The 22418-nt window shown below is 36.8% G+C and overlaps 1 protein-coding gene across 7 annotated transcripts in view; it reads right to left on the reverse strand.

Annotated features, from left to right (window-relative positions):
* Positions 1-22418, reverse strand: part of NF1 (neurofibromin 1) — a 323089-nt gene that overhangs the window by 198977 nt on the left and 101694 nt on the right. For all 7 annotated transcript variants that reach the window (XM_061390468.1, XM_061390467.1, XM_061390466.1 and 4 more), the window contains 2 exons: positions 3296-3439; positions 1415-1498 (listed from right to left, as the gene is read on the reverse strand). In XM_061390468.1, coding sequence (XP_061246452.1) covers positions 1415-1498; positions 3296-3439 — 228 coding nt within the window. The remainder of the gene's footprint in view (positions 1-1414; positions 1499-3295; positions 3440-22418) is intronic.

Genomic DNA, 22418 nt, shown 5'->3' on the forward strand with positions numbered 1-22418 from the left:
CACCCCCAATTTAAGTAGAAAATTTATAAGCATTATCTCACAATTTAGGAATATGGGTAAGGGTCAATAAAAGAATTTAAAACACCATGCTTAGGTTTTGTGGCCTATCGTCTAAAGCAGTTCTCTTCCCTAAGGATCTATCGTTGTGTGAAGTGTATGTATTGTCCAACTCCTTGTCCTACACATTCCTTAAACATTTGTGACTGTTTTCTCTCTTCTCTACGTATCAGTGCTCATATGTCAAAGTCCTTTCTTATCTAGGTTTACGATAGAGAACAACTTTAACATGTGAAAGAGAGAAGCAATTTAGAATAAAAGCAAAAGATAGGTCAAAGGAAGGGAGACTATAATCTTCTAAGAAATAAATTAACCCCAATACATATTGAAGAGACAGATCTTTAAAATGGAGGTATTAAAGTATTAATATAAAATTTAATATGAATAAATGTAAAATAATTTTTAAAATAAATATAAAATTTATATATTTATATAAACTCCTACTATTTTCCAGGAAGAGTTAAAGCTGTTCAAATATAGAAACACTATGGTCTATACAACCAATCTTCTTGAAAAAATTCTAATTAAGTCATGGTTGAAAACTCTGAGATAACTATTTAGAGGAAACATGAGAAACAACTGTTTTGTATTCAACTATTCCTCCACATGGTCTTCCCCGGTAGCTCAGATGGTAAAGAATCTGCCTGCAAAGCAGGAGACCAGGATTCAATCTCTGGGCTGGGAAGATCTCTTGGAGAAGGGAATGGCAACCCATTCCAGTATTCTTGCAAGGAGAATTCCATTGACAGAGGAGCCTGGTGAACTACAGTCTATGTGGTCACAAAGAGTCGGACACAACTGGGTGACTAACACACCCACATACTCCTCCACGTATCTATTTTATATGTTCATATTTACATAAAAAGTGTTTTTAAGGTAGGATCTATCAGCAATATAACAGCTTAAATTTAAGTTCTCTTTATCATAAATTTTTAAAGTAAAATATTAAAATCAGATTCATACAGGGGAAAATAAGATTCTCATGGTTTTTAACATCACATTTTTTGACAGCCAAGCAATGCCACAGGCCTAACCACTGGAGAAATTAATTAAATGAAATAGTGACTTTTCTATAAAATCTTTTCTAAACAACCTGAGAGATATGACTCCAACTTAACTTTATAAATATAAAATTTGTTACTTATAAATAATCAACATTTAATTTACAAAAGATAAGAATATAATTTTTTCTTGAAAACTTCTCTATGCTACCCTGTCAGCTCTGCTAACAAAATTCACTTTCATGTTTTAGTCCATGACTCTTCTCCTTGTCCACATCTATGCTTCATTCAGTACATCAGATCATTCTCAAAACTGAACTCATAAAACATGCCTATTCAAGAACAGATTCACTTACCCCAGCAAGACATTTTTCCAGTGTATCCAATATAATCAACTGAGAGAGATACAAATTTTTTTCAGCAGCTTCTCCAAATATTCTCTAAAAGAAAAGATATTCAGAACATAAAAGTTGGTTACTACTCCGCACCACAAATCAGCACACGTCTGAAAAATGAGGGACTAAGGATCAAGAAAATCAACAGTCTGCTATTTTATCTCCCAGATTATACTATATTTAAATCTATTATTTCTGATTTTATCCTAATGCTCACACAAAATTAATTCTCAGGCAAACATAAATGCTGGAATTTACTACAATCTGCCATTAGTCTGCCACAGTAAAAGATACTCTAATTTATACTTTTAAAATATGTAGTAAATGTACTTTGAAATGAACACCATTAAAGAAATGGTAACATTAGGAAAGTCCCATGTTCTGCTAGTTTTTAAGTACAATTTAGGTTTGAACAATATTTTTTAAATATATAGGATTTAGATATACAGATCTTTACTAGAATGTTAAACATTTAACCACACTTTGATGCCGCAAAATAATCAAAAAATCAAAGCCTAAACTCTAATAGCAACAAAATGCTGTAACATCAATTACATTAAGTCTTAAGCACTCACTATGTTATTTACCAATAAGAGATTATGGCTTCCATAACTTAATTTACTCAATAAGCACGAAATGAATGCCAATATTGCAATACTGTTTTCATTTTTAAAAGAAGGGTCCAAATACTAAAACATTTTCAATCTAACTGGAAACATGTCCACTTATTTATATAAGCAAGATCCTATCACTATGACCCACACACTGTGTTTAACAGAATAGCTCCATAAAATCTTAAATGTATTTCTGTAAAGCACTATACATGTTTATAAAAAGTTCTGCGTTTTTCAGAAAATCTTATTTTTTTTTCCATAAAGAGAAAATATCTTTGTAAAGCAAAGGACTGACCGCACCTCCAGTTTACCAATTTTGTAACTCTGGGATATTTTCCAATCAACTTTTTAGAAAGAAAACACACCAAAGATGATATGACTATGAAAATGGTACTTACTGATTTTCACAATCTACAACCAAAAATCAGTTTCATTGCTCAATACAAACAATAAAAATTGTGGTTTTAAGTGCTCAAAACAAGCTGAGCAGTTTGGGAGTTAATCAAGATGTATCCAGATCGGCTGTTCCGAACTGAGTATGAAGCAGATTTTAGATAGGAATTGACACAGAGGAAAGAACCACCCGACAGAGACAGGAAAAATATTGATAATATGTTCAAAGGGACACAGAGAAAACAGCAGGAGGATGCTGAAGTCTAGGGAATGTAAACAAATTTTATAAAACAAGGAATAAAAGAAGCCATCATGAGCTTTTGACAGTGGAAATACTTGATGAAACTGGTATCTGAGGAAAACTATTTCCACACAGACTCTCTACAATGGAATCTGCCACAGGTTACAGGAGGAAGGAAATAAACAGTATCTTCACAAAAGCAATTTCACATTTTAGGACTACAAAGTCATATTTTATTTACCAACTCCTTGGGACTAGGACAATCTGATATGTAAATATTCAAATGACAAGCTAAGGAAAAGATTTAAATAGATTATTATAGTCAATTCACATATGACAAAATCTGTATGAAATTCTAATTTCAGAAAAATCGAACAGTAGATAGAGTCACAAATAAGACAAGCATCTAAAACAAAAGAATTAAAATCTAAAAAGAAAGTTAAAAGGTTATCTGCACTTATCCACAAATTAAGATAAATCTTTACATCCAGAGTCCACAGAAAATGACTTTACTTACTTCAAAATACGTTGCTCCAAATTTTAAAATAGAAAACAAACCAAATTCCCCCATAAAACAGTAATGCAAATACTCACCATATTGTTAACATTCTTTAAGATAGTGGTGAGGCCACTTATAACCAAAGAAAACTTGTATTTGGAAATATTGATAAGACATTCCTTGTTGTGCTCAGTGCTGACTTTGGTATGTGTGTTCTGCTGTCCTGTTTTTATTGGAAGCTGAGGGAACAAACAAAAACAACACATAAACTTACATTTTAAAATGACTAATGAGAAATCTATTTCTCACTGAAAAATCATGAGATTTTTAGGAACATTTTATCAACCACAATTACATATATTTGTAGCTTAAAAACTCCAATTTTCAATATATAAAGAAATTTATAGCAAATCTAAAATTCTGTAGAAATTTCCATTTTTTCAGCTTTCTAGAAGTCATAAATCTTTATCTACAAAATTAAATGTTTACCCAGCACTATATAAGACAGAATGGTGACTCACATAAATAGAGCTACTTCAATGAAGCTAAAAATTATTTCAGAGAAAAATGTCTGCAAGAAAATGCAATCTTTTCCCTTATATATTGAACTCAAGCATTAAAAAAACAATAGATCAAGAAAATCTACGCCTTAGACCTCTAGTCAATAATGGCAAATAACTCCAGATTGTTCAGAAAACAAAACAAACTGTATAGCCTACAATATACATAGTAAAACTGACTCAGGTAAGATAATCACCCTCAGGTACACAGTTAAGGGAGTGACAGACAAAAAGATAGATCTCATGGAAAAAAGTATCCTTTAAGGGGACCACACTTACCTGAGAATGAACCAATTTGCACTACAAAAAAGTTCACTTCTACTCAGTTTAAGAGCAGCATTCTGTATTGAAAGCATCACAAATACATGTACTGTTTAAATATTAGATCCTGCTAACACTAACAGAGAACACTGATGAAGTTCCCCCGTGAAAAAGCAAACCTGAGTCCAGCTTCCTCCTTTTTAAAATGGTGCAACAAAAAGTGGAAAGAGACCAAGTGGCATGTCCAAATTTTCTTGGTCAGTTAATAATTTGACTAACTTGACGGCAAAGAAATACTAAATGATGTTTGAAGAGATAATCACTGAAAACTTCCCTAACATGGGAAAGGAAATAGTCAACCAAGTGCAGGAAGCACAGAGAGTTGCAGTCAGGATAACGCCAAGGAGGAACACATGGAGACGCATAGTAATCAAACTGACAAAAAATTAAAGACAAAGATAATACTAAAAGCAACAAGGGAAAAACAACAAACAACATACAAGGGAACTACCATCAGGTTATCAGCCAATTTTTCAACAAGCCAGAAGGGAATGGCACCATATATTTAAAGTGATGAAAGCAAAGAACCTACAACCAAGAATACTCAACCCAACAAGACTCTCCTTCAGATTTGATGGAGAAATCAAAACCTTTCCCAACAAGCAAAAGTTAAGAGAATTCAGCACCACCAAATCAGCCTTACAACAAGTGCTAAAGGAACTTCTCTAGGCAGGAAACACAAGAGAAGGGAAAGACCTATTAAAAAAAACAAAAAACAGAACAATTAAGAAAATGGAAATAGGATCATACATATTGATAATGCAAAAAGGCAAAATGGTTGTCTGAGGAGGCCTCACAATAGCTGTGAAAAGAAGAGACGTGAAAGGCAAAGGAGAAAAGGAAAGATATACTCATTTGAATGCAGAGTTCCAAATAGCAAGGAGAGATAAGAAAAGCCTTCCTCAGCGATCAATGCAAAGAAATACAGGAAAACAATAGAATGGGAAAGACTAGAGATCTCATCAAGAAAATTAGAGATACCGAGGGAATGTTTCATGCAAAGATGGGCACAATAAAGGACAGAAATGGTATGGGCCTAACAGAAGCACAAGATATTAAGAAAAGGTGGCAAGAATACACAGAAGAACTACACAAAAAAGATCTTCACAACCCAGATAATCACCTTGGTGTGATCACTCACCTAGAGCCAGACATTCTGGAATGCAAAGTCAAATGGGCCTTAGGAAGCATCACTATGAACAAAGCTAGTGGAGGTGATGGCATTCCAGTTGAGCTATTTCAAATCCTAAGAGATGATGCTATAAAAGCGCTGCACTCAATATGCCAGCAAATTTGGGAAACTCAGCAGTGGCCACAGGACTGGAAAAGGTCAGTTTTCATTCCAATCCCAAAGAAAGGCAATGCCAAAGAATGCCCAAACTACCACACAATTGCACTCATCTCACACGCAAGCAAAGTAACGCTCAAAATTCTCCAAGCCAGGCTTTAACAGTAGGTGAACCATGAACTTCCAGATGTTCAAGCTGGATTTAGAAAAGGCAGAGGAACTAGAGATCAAATTGAAAAATATCCATTGGATCACTGAGAAAGCAAGATAGTTCCAGAAAAACATGTACTTCTGCTTTATTGACTATGCCAAAGGCTTTGACTGTGTGGATCACAACAAACTTTGGAAAATTCTAAAAGAGATGAGAATACCAGACCACCTGACCTGTCTCCTGAGAAATGTGTTCCAGTCAAGAAGCAATACTTACAACTGGACATGAAACAACAGACTGGTTCCAAATAGGGAAAGGAGTACATGAAGGCTTTATACTGTCACCCTGCTTATTTAACGTATATGCAGAGTGCATCATGAGAAATACTGGACTGGATGAAGCACAAGCTGGAATCAAGATTGCTGGGAGAAATATCAATAACCTCAGATATGCAGATGACACCACCCTTATGGCAGAAAGTGAAGAAATAAAGAGTCTCTTGATGAAAGTGAAAGAGGAGAGTGAAAAAGTTGGCTTTAAAGCTCAACCTTCAGAAAACTAAGATCATGGCATCTGGTCCCATCACTTCATGGCAAATAGATAAGGAAACAGTGACAGACTTTATTTTCTTGGGCTCCAAAATCACTGTGGATGGTGACTGCAGCCATGAAATTAAAAGACGCTTACTCCTTGGAAGAAAAGTTATGGCCAACCTAGACAGCATATTAAAAAGCAGAGCTATTACTTTGCCAAAAAAGGTCCACCTAGTCAAGGCTATGCTTTTTCCAGTAGTCATGTATGGATGTGAGAGTTGGACTATAAAGAAAGCTGAGCACCAAAGAATTGATGCTTTTGAACTGTGGTGTTGGAGAAGACTCTTGAGAGTCGCCCTGGACTGCAAGGAGATCCAACCAGTCCATCCTAAAGGAAATCAGTCCTGAATACTCATTGGAAGGACTGATGCTGAAGCTGAAACTCCAATACTTTGGCCATTTGATGCAAAGAGCTGACTCATTTGAAAAGACATGCTGGGAAAGATTGAGGGCAGGAGGAGAAGGGGACGACAGAGGATGAGATGGTTGGATGGCATCACTGACTCAATGGGTTTGCGTAGGCTCCAGGAGTTGGTGATAAACAGGGAGGCCTGCGTACTGCGGTTCATGGGGTCACAAGAGTCAGACACGACCGAGCGACTAAACTGAACTGACAAGAGGAAAATCCCAAAATTGTACTACATCCTCAATGAGATGTACAGCAGGACAAGTTTAGAGCTTAGCTGAAACACGGGGGGGGGGGGTGTTTGCACACAGCAATTGGCACTTGTGTGCAAAAAGTCTATAATAAACTGTGAAAAGAAGAAAGCACACTTTAAACCATCACTAATAGAACTTTCTGTGGTGAGGCTATTATACTGTATTAATAATGCTCATTATAGTAGCACTAGCCACATATGGCTATTAAGCTTAAGCATCTGTTACATGGCTAATGCAAATAAGGAATCAAATGTTTATTTAAATTTATTTTACTTAAACTTAACCTTAAGTAGCCATGTACTCACTGAACAGCACAGTTCTAAACTAACCAGCTAAAGAAACACCCCCTTCCAGGATGAAGACCACATTGAGAAGAAAGTACTGAGATATACTCCAAATTGAAAACAATAAGACCAACAGGGGCAAAGGAAAAAGATCCCAATAGAAGGTGGAAAAGAGAAGAAAGCCAAGAGAGCTTACAAAGAATGAGATGATGTATTTGTTTAATTTCATGAAAGCAACAGAAGCACTCCAGAGCCATGAAGATAGAAAGCTATACTGGCCCACATTTCTCTCCTAACAACTCAGGAAAATTAATTTCACATAAAAATGAGCAACAGAAAACACTGTAGTCAAGTCATATGTGAAACTATTTTGAGAAAAAAAGAATAAGAGACAGAATAGCATTACTACAGAAAATGAAAACATGCCAAAAAGATATGTTCACCAACAGATGAAACTGTAAATTATTAATTCAAAATGAGCCAAGAGAAGTTTTTAAATGACTAAAGATGTGAAATAAATTAGAATTACAAATTAATTGACAAAATTCAGAAAAGAATTAGAAAAAAATCATTTCAGAAGTGAAGACTAACCAGAGATATTGAGTAAATAAAAGAAAATATAATGCTTTAAGAGAAAAAGGTAAACAGGAGGAAAATTCTAATATTCAAAAAAATAAGGAAAATGAGATGGGAATTTACAATACAATGACAGAGAAAACAGGCAAACAAGATCCAACACAGGTATAACAGGAGTTCTCAAAGAAGGAAATGAAATCAATGGAGTAGAATGGATATTACAAACGAATTCAAGGAAAGTTTGCTCATAATTTTTTTAAATATTTCAAACTATATAAAGGGCACACCACATACGTGAAAAAACTAACCCAGAATGACCAATACCAGGTCATATTTTAGTAAAACTATTGATCTTCTGTGAATAAGAAACAAACAAACAAACAAAAAATCCTTTGAACATTCAGGCAGAAAGTCATTTACACAAAAAACAAAAACCAGACTGTCCTCAGACTTTGACAATACTATATGCTAATGAGAAAATGAAATAACATTTTAAGTTTCTTAAGAGAAGATAAAGTAAACCAAGGATTTTACATGCAGGCAAACTGACTTCCAAGTAAAATGATGATAATCAAACTGTTATGAATTGCATGAACCCAGGAAATATGGTTCCCTTGAGCCTTTCCTGAGAAATCTACTAGACAATATGCTTCAGTCAACCAAAATAACAGAAGACACATCTACACTATGAGGGACCATTAAATATGTATTTACTAAAAGAACTGAAAATAAATAATGATAATAAGGGAGAAAACACACTATGTAACTGCTAAATGTAATGACAGTATAGATATGGTACAGTTATCAAAACTGGGAAAGGGCAGTGAGAATACACAAAAAAGAATACTCTTGGTATACGGACTGCCTTATGGTACTAAGAGTAAAAGGACATTATTTTAAACCAAACACTGGCTGAGAAGGAGATGAGAATAGGTTACTAGCTAACTTCAGTACTGCTTATAGAAGAAAACCACTGTTTAACAACTTCCCCTCCCAAAAAAGGGAGGGAATTAGAGTACTATACAAAGACATCAATATAAAAATAACCAACAGAAAAAAAAAAAATTGCTGGTTTGTCTTGGGTGAGCAGTGGCACAAGCCTACCACCAGATGCTTAGGTGAAAATCTACACCGTGGGTAACGAAACGCAGCAAGAGCTTTCCACGTGGCTCACCTTAAGTTTCTCCCACACAGTCCCACCACAGCGGCTTCTCAGATTTCCCTAAAATCTCCAACTGGTCTATCCATTGCCACTGATTTAGAGGATCTGGTTAGTGACTCCTTTTCTCTGATCTTCCAACTCCTCCTTCTAGATTTTCACCTCACAAGTCCTCTCAAAATTGTACATGGTCTAATTTCCATAATAAGTCGCTTTCCCCATCACACAATTGGCTTCCCCAACTGAACCCTAATACACAAACCTCCTGAAACACCAAAATATATGCTGAGAAAGCAAATAACACAGACCACAGAATTTAAATGACTTAAATAAAAGACCTGTATAAACGTAACATTTAAAAAATAACAAAAATGAGTCAAAATTCATCAAACTATGGAACAGTCTCCAGGATATATCTTTAAGTTGAAAAAACAGGATGAAGAAAAGGATGTACAGTATGCTACCATTCATCTAGGAGGGAGGAGGAGAAATAAACACACACACACAAATCTTCACACATACAATAACAGAAAGACGAAATACAAAAGCTTTTAAGTGGTTATCTTTAAGAAACGAAAGAAAATAAAGGTGACAAGGACAGAATCTACATTTCCTGTTTTTTGTACATTTTATTTTTAAATTATGTAATTTATGTAAACATAAAATTAAATTAAAATACTAAAAAATAAAAGAATAAAAAAATAAACAAACTGAAATTCATATCTAAGCTTTTATTGGCATAATCATGAACAGAAGAACTATTCTAAGTTATTTTAAATCATATTAGGTTGACTATACATTCATAATGGAATATACTCTTGGGACAAAGAAAATGAAGATAAATTTTGATTCTGTACATATTGTGAGATTAAGGAAATGAGTGATTAGGTGATATTTTAATTCTATCATTATTGGTGTTACTAAAAACTGAGACTCTCAGCATGGGAGAGGAATAGTAAAGTAAAAACCCTGTAGTCTTGAACTGGAATTGAAGGTATATATTGATATATCAATTCTTACTATAGTTCATCTTGTATGAAGAAAATGAAATATGTTTTTCTACCTTTGTTTGCTAAAAATGCCTAGAAACAATGTTCGACCCTGTAGTAATGATCTTGAGATACCATTTCCTGGTCAAAGGAATCAGGACCCCTTCAGAAAACAGCTGATTCCACATCTGAAGCAAAAAGGTACGTGGTAAACCTGCAATACCTTATGATACCAAATAGCAAGAAAGCTGCCAAAGAAGGCTGTCAAAAGGTCCAGTCAAAAAAGACTAAGGAATGTATTTTGAGAAGGCTTCCACTGGTCAAAAAGGGAATAATTTGAACACTATGGACAACAATTTTAAATTATTTAAAAATCAAATATGCTTTAATTCATACTTCTACTTCTGCTTCCATGTAAGGTAGAGTACTTCACAGCAAAATAACCCCTACCTCCCCCTAACTCACACACAAAAAAGATAAAAAAATCAACTGTTTCAAGATTTTAGAGAGCTACTGAAGGAATGAGGTCTAGAGAGGCTAAGCTTCAAAAAAAAAACGGTGAACTATGTGGAGGTAAGGTGATCTTTTGCAGCTGTTTCCACAGCCCCCCACCACCTCCCAGTGGGGCATTCGCAGAATCTGGGCCAAAAAAAAAAAAAGAGAGAGAGAGAGAGAGAGACTCTGGGCCAAAAAAAAAAAAAAAGAGAGAGAGAGAGACTCAGAAATATGCCTTTCCCAAGCAAGTACCTCTGTGGAAGGAAGGAAAGAGGAACCAAAATCAGAGATTTTGGTTGTCACTGAGTGCTGGAGTGACAAAACTGAAAACATGAGGGAGTCTCAAATGCGTAATTGGGTGGAAAAGGGTAAAAAAGCTAAACCAGAACTTCTGAAAAGCAGAATAGAAATTCAAAAATCTCACAGCTTCAGAAGACAAAAAATTAGAGTATAGAACCTTTTAAAAGAAAGAAGAACCCTCCTAAGTACAGCCAGTTCTTAATTATACAGCCAAGAAGGTAACATTCTAAATAAACAGGGAAAACCACAGCAACTGGAACTTTTGTACATTAAATGTACGAGTGTAAATCAGTAATTACTTTGGAAGACTGAAATTCCATTTTATCTACTAAAATGGAACATATATATATGCAGTCATCCCTCCAAATCTACAGGTCACTGGTTTGGGAGTCCAGAGGACACAGAAACCTGTGCCGCTCAAGTCCCTTGCGTAAAACACACCACTTGCACACAACCTGTGCACATCCTTTGCTGTTGTTTAGTCACCCAATCACGGCAGAGTCTTGGCAACCCCCTGGACTGTGGCCTACCAGGCTCCTTTGTCCATGGGACTCTCCAGGCAAGAACACTAGAGTGGGTGGCCATTTCCTACTCCAGGAGATCTTCCCAACCCAGCGACTGAACCCTCATCTCCTGCAGGACTCCTGTACTTCAGGCAGATTCTTTACCACTGAGACACCAGGGAAGCCCAGGTAACTTTGCACATCCTTACGTATACTTTAAATCATCTCTAGATTACTTATAATACTTAATATGATATAAATGCCATGTAAATACAATGCAGTGCTATGTAAATAGTTGCCAGTTGCTTGGCAAATTCAAGTTTTGCTTTTTGGAACTTTCTGGAACTTTTTCCCCCAGAAATTATCTTCATTGGTTGAATCCACAAATGTGGAACCCATGGATACAGAGACCAACTGTACTCAATAACTTCAATAGGTATATACCCAACAGAAATGTGTACATATGTCCACCAAAAGGTATGTTCAGAAACGTTTATAGCCATGATTTCATAATTTCCAAAAACTGGAAACACTCCAAATGTCTATCAACAACAGAAATGGTTTTCAAAAAGGGTATATTCAAACAAAGAAAAACTCTATAGCAAAGGAAATAAATGACTTACAATTATAAGCTTAAATTCACAAATACTGAAAGAAGTCAAACAAAAGATGTGGTATGGATGAATGTTACACAAATTCAAAAATATGTTAAATTCAAGTCAAGATAATAGAGACCCTTGGAAAGAGCAAGTAATGAGCAGAAGGAAAAGGAGGGGGAAGGAGGAACTCCTGGATTGCTAGCATTGTTTTAGTTCCCATCTGTGTAGCAGTTACACTGGTGTGTTTACTTGGCAAACACTTATTGAACTGTATATTTACATACATTTGTGCATCATCCCATACATATTTAAGTCAATGGAAATTTTGCTACATCTACACATATTTAAATCCATGTGTTAATAATACTAAAAAAAAAAACAAAAACAAACTCTTCACTCCCTGTGGATACAGGGGAATTTTTGGTAAATACTGAGGCACTGCTCAGCTCCCCCTTCAGAAAGGACTTAACTGTCAGTCAGTCCCACAGGGCTCGCCTCACCTGCAGAGAATGATGCTGCCCAGATGATACTCTTCCTATACTAACTAATCCAACTAACTGGTATGGCAATATAAAGGCCTGAACACCTCAGCCCGATTCTGGGAAACTCAAAAGGGCCCATTCTAGTGCCAAAGCTCCCCAAAGGGGTTGGCCAAATCTGATGCCAGGCCTGCACTGCACCTGAATTTTGCATCTGCCCAATTCTCCCTCCTCACAGGTGTTGATCCCAAAGGAACGTCTTCATGAACATCCTGCACTAGGCTCTCAAGGCAGATGGAGTAGGTGCTAAGACAGGAATTTAAAGCTGGCAATGAAGGAGAAAAAGTAACCTCGAAAACAGCTGGTTTGGAAGAATATTACTAAACTATTTGAGTTCTGCAAGAAAAGATAACAAAAATGTAACTGACTGCTAACTGGAATCTAAGTATGAAAGCCAGAAGGCCTCTCTGAAAGTACACAAAGATGCCCTCGTCTCTTCTCCAAGAGGAAGGCAAAGAAATCTAGACCAGGACAGTTGCTGGGCTCCAAAAGTTAAACTTCCAAACAAGGCAGGCCTGCTATGCCAAGATCAGAGCTGTGTTTGACAAAGAACAGTAAGACTCCAACAGGGGTAATGGAAACATCTGGGTTGGTGCTCCCCCAAATCTTTTATCTCCAAATTCTCCTGAACGGTCTAAGTCTACAGAGTGGCCCATTACTGCTTACTAAGAGCAAGCACTCCCCAAGCCTGTTTGAGGATAATTCAGAGGACTCTCCTCTGCAAGACAACAGATGTCCTCTCAGAATTTGCCACCACCTCCCCTCATGGCCAAAGCGGTACAAGAGAATTTTGGAGGGTAATGAAACTTCCTGTATCTTGACCATGGTGATGATTACATGAATCTGTGCATTTGTCAAAATTCAGAGAGCTTTATAACAAATAAATATTATAACATTAGGGTATTAAATGTAATCCCTTTGGTAACCACAAACAGCCATAGAATATACAAAAAGGAAACAAGAAAGAAATTTAAGCATTTCACTACAAAAAGTAAACACAAAGGAAGACAGTAATGTAGGAAACGCGGGACTAAAAAAGCTACAGGGCATATAGAGAACAAACAGCACGATGGCAACAGTGAGTCCCCTCTTATCAGTAGTTACTTAAAATGTAATTAGATTAAACCCTCCAATCAAAAAACAGAGACTTGGCAAAATGGACAAAAACACATGATCCAATCATAAGCTGCCTAAAAGAGACTCATTCGACATCCAAAGACACAAATAGGCTGAAGATGAAGGAATGGAAAATAATATTCCATACAGTTATCAAACAGAGTGTAAGCTTAAAAAAAATAAAAGCGGTAGGCTAGACTAATAAAACACTGAGTGAAAGTCAAAGTGTTAGCTGCTCAGCTGTGTCCATCTCGCTGCGATTCCATGGATTGTAGCCCAAGAATACTGGAGTGGGTTGCTATTTCTTTCTCCAGGGGATCTTCCCAACCCAGAGATCAAACCCAGGTCTCAGGCATTGCAGGCAGATTCTTTACCATCTGAGACACCAGGGAAACCCAATGTAACACAAAGCAGACTTTAAAAAAAGTAAAACAAACAAACAAAAAAAGTTATGACTACAGAGGAGAACATCATAAGTTAATACAAGGTTCAATACAGTAAGAAGACAGATTATAAACATTTATACAGCTGACAGACCATCAAAATACATGAAGCAAAAACTGACAGAACTGAAGGAAGAAATAGACAGTTCTACAGGAATAGTTGGGAGACTTCAATATTCCACTCACAATAGTGGAGAAAACAACCAGACAGAAGGTAAGTCAGAAAACAGAGGACTCAAACAACATAATAAACCAATGAAACCAAATATACATATACAACAGAATACACAGTCTTCTCCAAGTGTACATGGGACATTTTCCAGGTTAAAGCATAGGTAAGGTCACAACTGTTGTTCGTTAGGCATAAGTCATGTCTAACTTTTTTGTAACCTCATGGACTGTATAGCATGCCAGGCTCCTCTGTCCATGAGATTTCCCAGGCAAAGTAGGTTGCCATTTCTTTCTCAAGGAGATCTTTCCAACCCAGGGATCCAAACCCGCATCTCCTGCATTGGCAGGCTGATTCTTTACCACTGAGCCACCACTGCTGTGCTGCGCTTAGACACTCAGTTGTTGCCCATCAGGCTCCCCATGGGGATTCTCCAGGCAAGAATACTGGAGTGGGTTGCCATGCCCGCCTCCAGGGGATCTTCCCAGGGGATCTTCGATCCAGGTATCGAATCCAGGTCTCCCACACTGCAGGCAGATTCTTTACCGTCTGAGCCACCAAGGAAGCCCACAAATAACATCTCAATAAATTAAAAGAGAGATATACAAGGTATCTTCTCTGACTACAATGGAATGAAATTGGAAACCTGGAAAAGTAAAACTGGAAAATTCACCAAATTGTGGAAATCAAACGTACATTTTTAAACAACCAACGCTTCAAAGACAAACTCACAAGGGACATTAGAAAATAAAGATAAGTAAAAATGAAAACACAACATATCAAAGCTAATGGGATGCAGTGAAAGCAGTGCTAAGGGGAAATTTATAGCTATAAATGCTTATGTTAAAAACAAGAAAAATTTCCAATTAACAACCTAACTTTACAATTTAAGGAACTAGATAAAAAAATAAGAACAAATGAAACCCAAAGCTAGAAGGAAAGCAATAATAAAATGACAGCACAGATACGCAAAATAATAATAGAAAAATAACAGAGGAAAATCAATGAAATCAAGTTAGGTTCTTCAAAAAGATTAACAGAATTGACAAACTTATACCTCAACGAACCAAGAGAATAGAGAAAAGACTCAAAGTACTAAAATCAGAAATGAAAATGGGGACATTTACTACTAATTCTACAGAACTGAAAAGGATTTAAAGAGTACTATCAACAACTGCATGCCAAAAAATTGGATAACCTAGATGAAATGGAAATTTTTCTAGAAATACAAAATTTACCAAGACTTTATAGGATCAATTCATAATTGAACTGGATGAAGATGGTTAAAAAAAAAAAAAAACTTGCCAAGATTAAATCACTAAAGAAATAGAAGACCTGAATAAACCTATAACTGGTAAGGAGAGATTGAATCAGTACTCAAAAATCTCCCAAAAAAAGAAAACTGAAATCACAAAAACAACTACATAGATAGCATTAAAAAGAATACAATACTTAGGAATTAATGAAGGCAGTGAAAAACTTGTACCATGAAAACTATAAAACACTGCTGAAACAAATTAAAGAAGACATAAATAAATGGAAACAACTCATGTTCATGGATTAGGAGATTTAATCTGTTAAAATGTCAATACTACACAAAATGATCTACAAAGTTAACACAGTCTCTGTCAAAAATCCTAAGCATATTTTTGCAAAAACAGAAAAACACATTCTAAAATTCATATGCATCTCAAGGGACCCTGAATAGCCAAAACAATATTGAAAAAGATGCACAATCTGGAAGATAACAAATTCCTTGATTTCAAAAGTTTACTATACACAAACGAGACCTAGAAGGACGTGTCAAACGGTAAACTGCTTGTGATTATGAATGACTGTTTTTTGCTTATGTGTTTTGGTTTCCTATTATGCACATGTTAACTTTTAAGAAGTAAACGTTATTTTAAGAACTTAAAAAAAAAAACTTTACTATAAACTTACAGTCATCAAAGCAACACGGTACTGGCATGAAGACAGACATGTAGACCAACGGAATAGACAGCCCAGAAATAAAACCTTCTTGTATACGATCAAATGATTTTTTACAAAGTTGTCAAGACCAATTAAAGGAGAAAGGTCAGTCTTTTCAACAACTGGTACTGGGAAAATGATCTCCATATGCAAAAGAATGAAATTAGACCTTTACCTATCCCATATACAAAAAGTAATTCAAAATGGATCAAGGAACCAAATGTTAGACCTAAAATAAACACTTAGAAGAAAACATAGGACAAAAGCTTCCTGACATTGAATCTGTTAATGATATCTTGGATATGACACCAAAGGTACAGGTTACAAAAAAAATAAACTGGACTTCAAGAAAACTTGAAAATTTTGTGCATCAAAAGACACTATCCACAAAGCAAAAAGGTGAACCACAGAATGGGAGAAAACCTGCAAATCATGTATCTATCTGATAAGGGATTAATCCAGACTATACAGAGAGCTCCTAAAATACAACAATAATAAAAGTAACTCAATTAAAAAATGAGCAAAGGACTTCAGAGAAGATATACAAATGGTCAATAAGCACATGAAAAGATGTTCAACATCACTAATCATTAGGGAAATACAAATCAAAACCCATTAACTTGGATAATATCAAAATACACACACACAAAACCAACAAGTGCTGGTGAGGATGTGGTGAAATTGGAACATCTGTACACTGCTAACAAGAATATCAAATGGCACAGTCAATATGGAAAACAGTATGAAATTTCCTCTAAAAAATTAAAAATAGAATTACAACATGATCAGCAATTCCACTTCTGGGTATATACTCAAAAAAAAGGGAAAGCAGGATTCAAACGGTTATGTGTATACCCATGTTTGTAGCTCTTAAGCCCCTTGGACAGCAAGGAGATCAAACCAGTCAATCCTAAGGAAAAACAACCCTGAATATTCATTGGGAGGACTGATGCCAAAGCTCCAATACTTTAGCCACATGACGCAAAGAGTTGAGTCATTGGAAAAGACACTGATGCTGGAAAAGACTGAAGGCAGAAGCCGGTAACAGAGAATGAGATGGTTGTGTAACAGAGCACAACTTTTGAAAGAATGACATAGCCCAAGGACACAACATAAAATGGATTAGAACCAAATGGGACCAAGATGGCAGAAAAGACTAGACCCGGATCCTCAATCAGCAAGTGAAACAACACACTGAGCAGTGCTGTGACAGCTCCAGGCACTGTCAAAAGACCAAGGAGTGGGTAGTGGCCCACATCCTGGAAATCTCCACCCCTTCCCAAAAATAGCTGGAATAATACTCCCACTCATCAGCATGTGAAATTACCCAGCCTATAAAACTTAACCACACCAAATTTCAGGGCTGCACTTGCCTTCTGGGATGGCCCACACTCTGTCTATGGAATGTGCTTCTCTCTGTATCTGAATAAATCCACTTCTTACCTATCACTCTGTCTCTCAATGAATTCTTTCTGCGATGAGACATCAAGAACCTGAGCTTCATTAGATCCTGAAACCAGGTATCATGGGTTTTGGCTGGGTTTGAGTCCCAGCCATGGGGGTTCAAATCCCAAGCAGGGTTTTAGCTGGGTTTGAGTCCCAACCAATGTGGGTTCAAGTCCCAAGCAGGGTTTTGGCTGGGTTTGAGCCCCAGCCACATGGGTTCAAGTCCCAATCTGTGGTAAACAGTTTCAGTTGGATGACATCACTGATTCAATGGACATGAGTTTAAGCAAACTCTGGGAGATAGTGAAGGACAGGGAAGCCTGGCGTGCTGCAGTCCATGGGGTCGCACAGAGTCGACTGAACAACACGTTCATAACAGCTAAAACATGGAAGGAACCCAAGTGTCCACTGACAGATGAAAGAATAAGTAAAAATGATATATACAAACAATGGAATATTATTCAGCCTTAAAAAGAAAAAGAAATTCTCCAATATGCTACAACATGAATGAATTTTGGGAACATTATGCTAAGTGAAGTAAACCAGTCAGAAAAAGATAAATACTGTGTGATTCCACTTAGACAAGGTACTTAAGGTAGTCAAAATAAAAAACCAGAAAGTATAATGGTGGTTTCCAGGAGCTGGAGGGAAAGGAGAATGCTGAATTATTGTTTGATAGGTATAGAAGTTCAGTTTTATAAGGTAGTTTCGGGGATGGATGGTAGTAATGGCTGCACAACAATGTAAACAAAGAACACTATATACATAAAAGGGCACATAATGTAAATTTACTCATTTTACAAAATCTGAGATCAGGGAAGAATTCCAACAAACATTTATTGAATATCCACTATGTACCAAATGAGCCCTGGTGCTCAGATAGTAAAGAATCTGCCCGAAATGAGGGAGACCTGAGTTCAATCCCTTGGTCAGGAAGATCCCCTGGAGTAAGAAACAGCAACCCACTCCAGTATGCTTGCCTGGAGAATTCCATGGACAGAGAAGCCTGGTGGTCTACCGTCCATGTGGTCACAAAGAGTCAGATACAAGTGATCCACTAAACACTTTCACTTTTCACGTACCAAATAGCGGTGTAGGTGCTATAAATACAAGATATATAAATGTACCCTCCAAGTACCAATAATTGTGAAATTATTTCCTAATCTCTCTTCTATTCTCTTCTTGGGCAATCTTGTGTATACATTGACTATCCTACTGATTACTACTATGATGACTGATAGTGACTAAGACTGCCCCAAAAGTCCCATTCCTTGGTGGACACATACTGTATGATACTCTTCCTTAAGAGTGAGGATTTGCAAATATAAAGGGATATCTCTTTCATGACTGTTATATGTCATGGCACAAGTGACTATGCAGATGCAATTAAGGTCCCTAATAAGCTGACAATCAAAAAAGGTATTACCCTGGATGAACCTGTCCTAAACAAGGAAACCATAAAAGAGATTTGAAGTAAAAACACTTTCTGTTGGCCTTGAAGAAACAAACTACCATGCTGTGGAGAAGGCCACATGGCAGGGATCAGCAACAGGACTCTCAGAGCAGAAAGCCTCACTAAGTCCTACAACTATAAGGACCTAAATGTTATCAATAACCAGTGTGAGCTTGGAAGAGGAGCCCATGTCTCAGATGAGATAACAGCCCTGATCAATACCCTGATTTCAGCCTGGTGAAAACCTAACCCAACTAACCAATGCCCAGATTCCTGACCCACAGAAATTGAGATAATAATTTTAAATTGTTTTAAGCCACTATATTTCCAGTAGTTTGTTACACAGTAATATAAAACTATCACAACTACCAAATCTGAATGTTCAAATGTGTTATGCAAATGCCTATTTGGTTTTTCCACATGGGTTTCTTGTAGGCACTTCAAAGTCAGTGCTTCTAAAAGGCAATTCATAATCTTCCTACCATGCTTCCTATCTTAGTAAACAGTACCACAATACACCAAGTTTCTCAAATCTGAGATCTGAGACATCTCTGACACTTCCTTTATTCCCTTCCTTTCATCCTCATTTAGCCAGTCAGATTGATAAAAGTGAGAATAATAACTGGACATACACAACTCAACTCTATCCTTCTTTACTTGGGAACAGGCTTGTTACAGAGTACAAGAATTTTCCGCTGCATCAACATGCCAAGAGTTGGTCAGGGGACTCCCTTTGCAGATGGGCGTAACCAGCACTGCCTGACACTGAGTGGGGGGCAGTGGTGGTGGTAGTGTGTGCGTGTTCAGTCGTGTCCAGCTCTTTGTGACCCCATGGACTGTGGCGCACCAGGCTCCTCTGTCCATGGGATTTTCCAGGCAAGAATACTGGAGTGGGCTGCCATTTCCTACTCCCAGAGATCTCTCCAACCCAGGGACCGAATTAGAGTCTCCTGTGTCTCTTGCACTACAGGCATATTCTTTATCACAGAGCCAACAGGGAAGCCTAATTCTGAGATTTAGAAAGCAAGCTCCTTGAGTCTCCAACCTCACACTGTGAATAGACATACATTTACACACAAACATTTATATATTTCATAAACAGTTTGGTCTCTACCTTTCCTCTTCTATTTCTCAAGTTGCTCAGAAAACAAGGAGGGAAGAAAAGTGTATTCATGCCCCCCAGGGCTCTCATACCAACACTAAAATCTAGGTAGAAGAAAAAACAAGATTAGGAGTACTAAGTGACCAAGATTAGTCTATCAGATAAGGTTGTCAGGGAGAGTTGTCCACAGACATTTGAACATTTGACATTTGAACAGAGACCTAAATGAAGACCACTGGGAAGACCCATGCAAAGATCTAAAGAGCATTCAAGGCAGCAGAGGCAGGTAAAATGGATCTATTGTTGGAACAAACGTGGCATATTCAAAGCCTAGCAAAGAGGCCATTGTGGCTAAACCAAAAGGAACAAAAGAAGAAAATATAGAGGATGAGGTCAAAGAGAAGGAGGAACCAGTCTGGTCATGAAAAGCCTTGTGGATCATTTTAAAAGCTTTGAATTTATTTTGAGTTTGATGGTGTGGTAGATTATATTTTCCAATATACAGAGAGGTCATGGTATCTCTCAACCCACATATTCTCCTGCAATAAGACCTTGCCATTCCCACATCAAAAAGTCTCATCTTTTCATTTTCTTTCAACTAGGCAGATTTTGCGACTGTTCTGACCAATAAAATATGGCAGAAGGGACACTCTGCCAGTTCTAGGCACAGCCTTAATTAGTCTGACAAGTTTTTCTTTCCCTTCTCCTTTGAAGCCAGCTGCCATGTAAAAAGTGTGATTATTCTGAGACCACCATGCTGTGAAAAGCCCAAGTCACATGTAGAGATTCCAAAGAATGAGATGCCATGTGGAGAGAGAGACCAAGAAGCAATGAAGTGTCAGACATGTAACTGAAGAAGTTGTATTGGGAGGGATTCTCCAGCCCGAGCCAACCCAGCCAACACTTTGTGAAATACAGTTGAACCCGTCATGAATTCCTGACTTCCAAATTGTGAGCTACAATTTTTTATAAAAGGCATTTTAAGCTATAAAGCTTTAGAGTACTTTCCTATGCAGCAGTAGATAATGAAAGAGAGGGAAAGAAGACATTTAAGGGATGTAAACAAGGGAGCACATGATCTATGTTTTCTAAAGAGTCTTCTTGGTGCTGGAGTTAGAAGATAGCCTAGGCAAGAGAAAATGGTAGCTTAAATTAGGCTAATAAAAGTAGAAGAGAAGTAGTGAGAAGACATTATAATAGATTTGGAAGATGGGGGCTTCTTTAAAATGGTAAGTTGACTCTGAAGGTCACTTGAAAGAAAAAAATTGTGAGAATACCAAATAACTTTCTGAAAAATAAGAATTGAAGGAGACTTACATTATCAGGTACTTTAAACATACTATTAAGCTCTTTAACAAAACCAAAGTATTATAACCATAAACTAATTATAATCATAAAACAGATTTAATATGTACATATAAAGCTAATATGATAAAAGTTAATATTTCAAATCAGTGTTAAAAGAAAGGCTTATCAATCAGGTCAGATCAGTCGCTCAGTCGTGTCTGACTTTTGCGACCCCATGAATCGCAGCACGCCAGGCCTCCCTGTCCATCACCAACTCCCGGAGTTCACTCAGACTCACGTCCATCAAGTCAGTGATACCATCCAGCCATCTCATCCTCTGTCATCCCTTTCTCCTCTTGCCCCCAATCCCTCCCAGCATCAGAGTCTTTTCCAATGAGTCAACTCTTCGCATGAGGTGGCCAAAGTACTGGAGTTTCAGCTTTAGCATCATTCCTTCCAAAGAAATCCCAGGGCTGATCTCCTTCAGAATGGACTGGTTGGATCTCCTTGCAGTCCAAGGGACTCTCAAGAGTCTTCTCCAACACCACAGTTCAAAAGCATCCATTCTTCGGCGCTCAGCCTTCTTCACAGTCCAACTCTCACATCCATACATGACCACAGGAAAAACCATAGCCTTGACTAGGCTTATCAATAGAACATTACCACATTAACTGGCTATCTAAGAAAAAAAAAAACTTATACCAAATTTTAAAATACGTGTATGGGTGTGAGAGAGAGAAAGAGAGAAACAGAGAAAAAGGAGAGAGAAATTAAGAACCTAATACTAAAAAAAGAAAAAAAAAAGCCATAAAACTACTAGGAAAAATACTAAAGAATAATCTCACAATATTTGGATAGAACAGATTTTTTCCTAAATAAGAAAATCCAGAAGCCATTAAGGAAAAAACACCAATACATTTACCTACAGGAAAACACTGAAATTCTGCTTTTAAAAGAAAAGACACTACTGACAAATAAAAAGACAAGTGACAGGAAGTAAAAGAATGTGCAACAACTAGCCACTAAAAGGCTTACATACTAATACAGTATAAGACTGTACTATACATAAATTAATAAGACTATCCAATGGAAAAACCAAAGAAATACGAAGCAATCATAGAAGATGAGTAGTCAATACAGATACAAAAATCTGTGTTCATTTCACTAATAATTTTAAAAATGTAAAGTAAAATGAAACTATTTTTGTGACTCTA

The sequence above is a fragment of the Bos javanicus genome, chromosome 19 (genome assembly GCF_032452875.1).
Source record: "Bos javanicus breed banteng chromosome 19, ARS-OSU_banteng_1.0, whole genome shotgun sequence".
Lineage (NCBI taxonomy): Eukaryota > Metazoa > Chordata > Mammalia > Artiodactyla > Bovidae > Bos > Bos javanicus.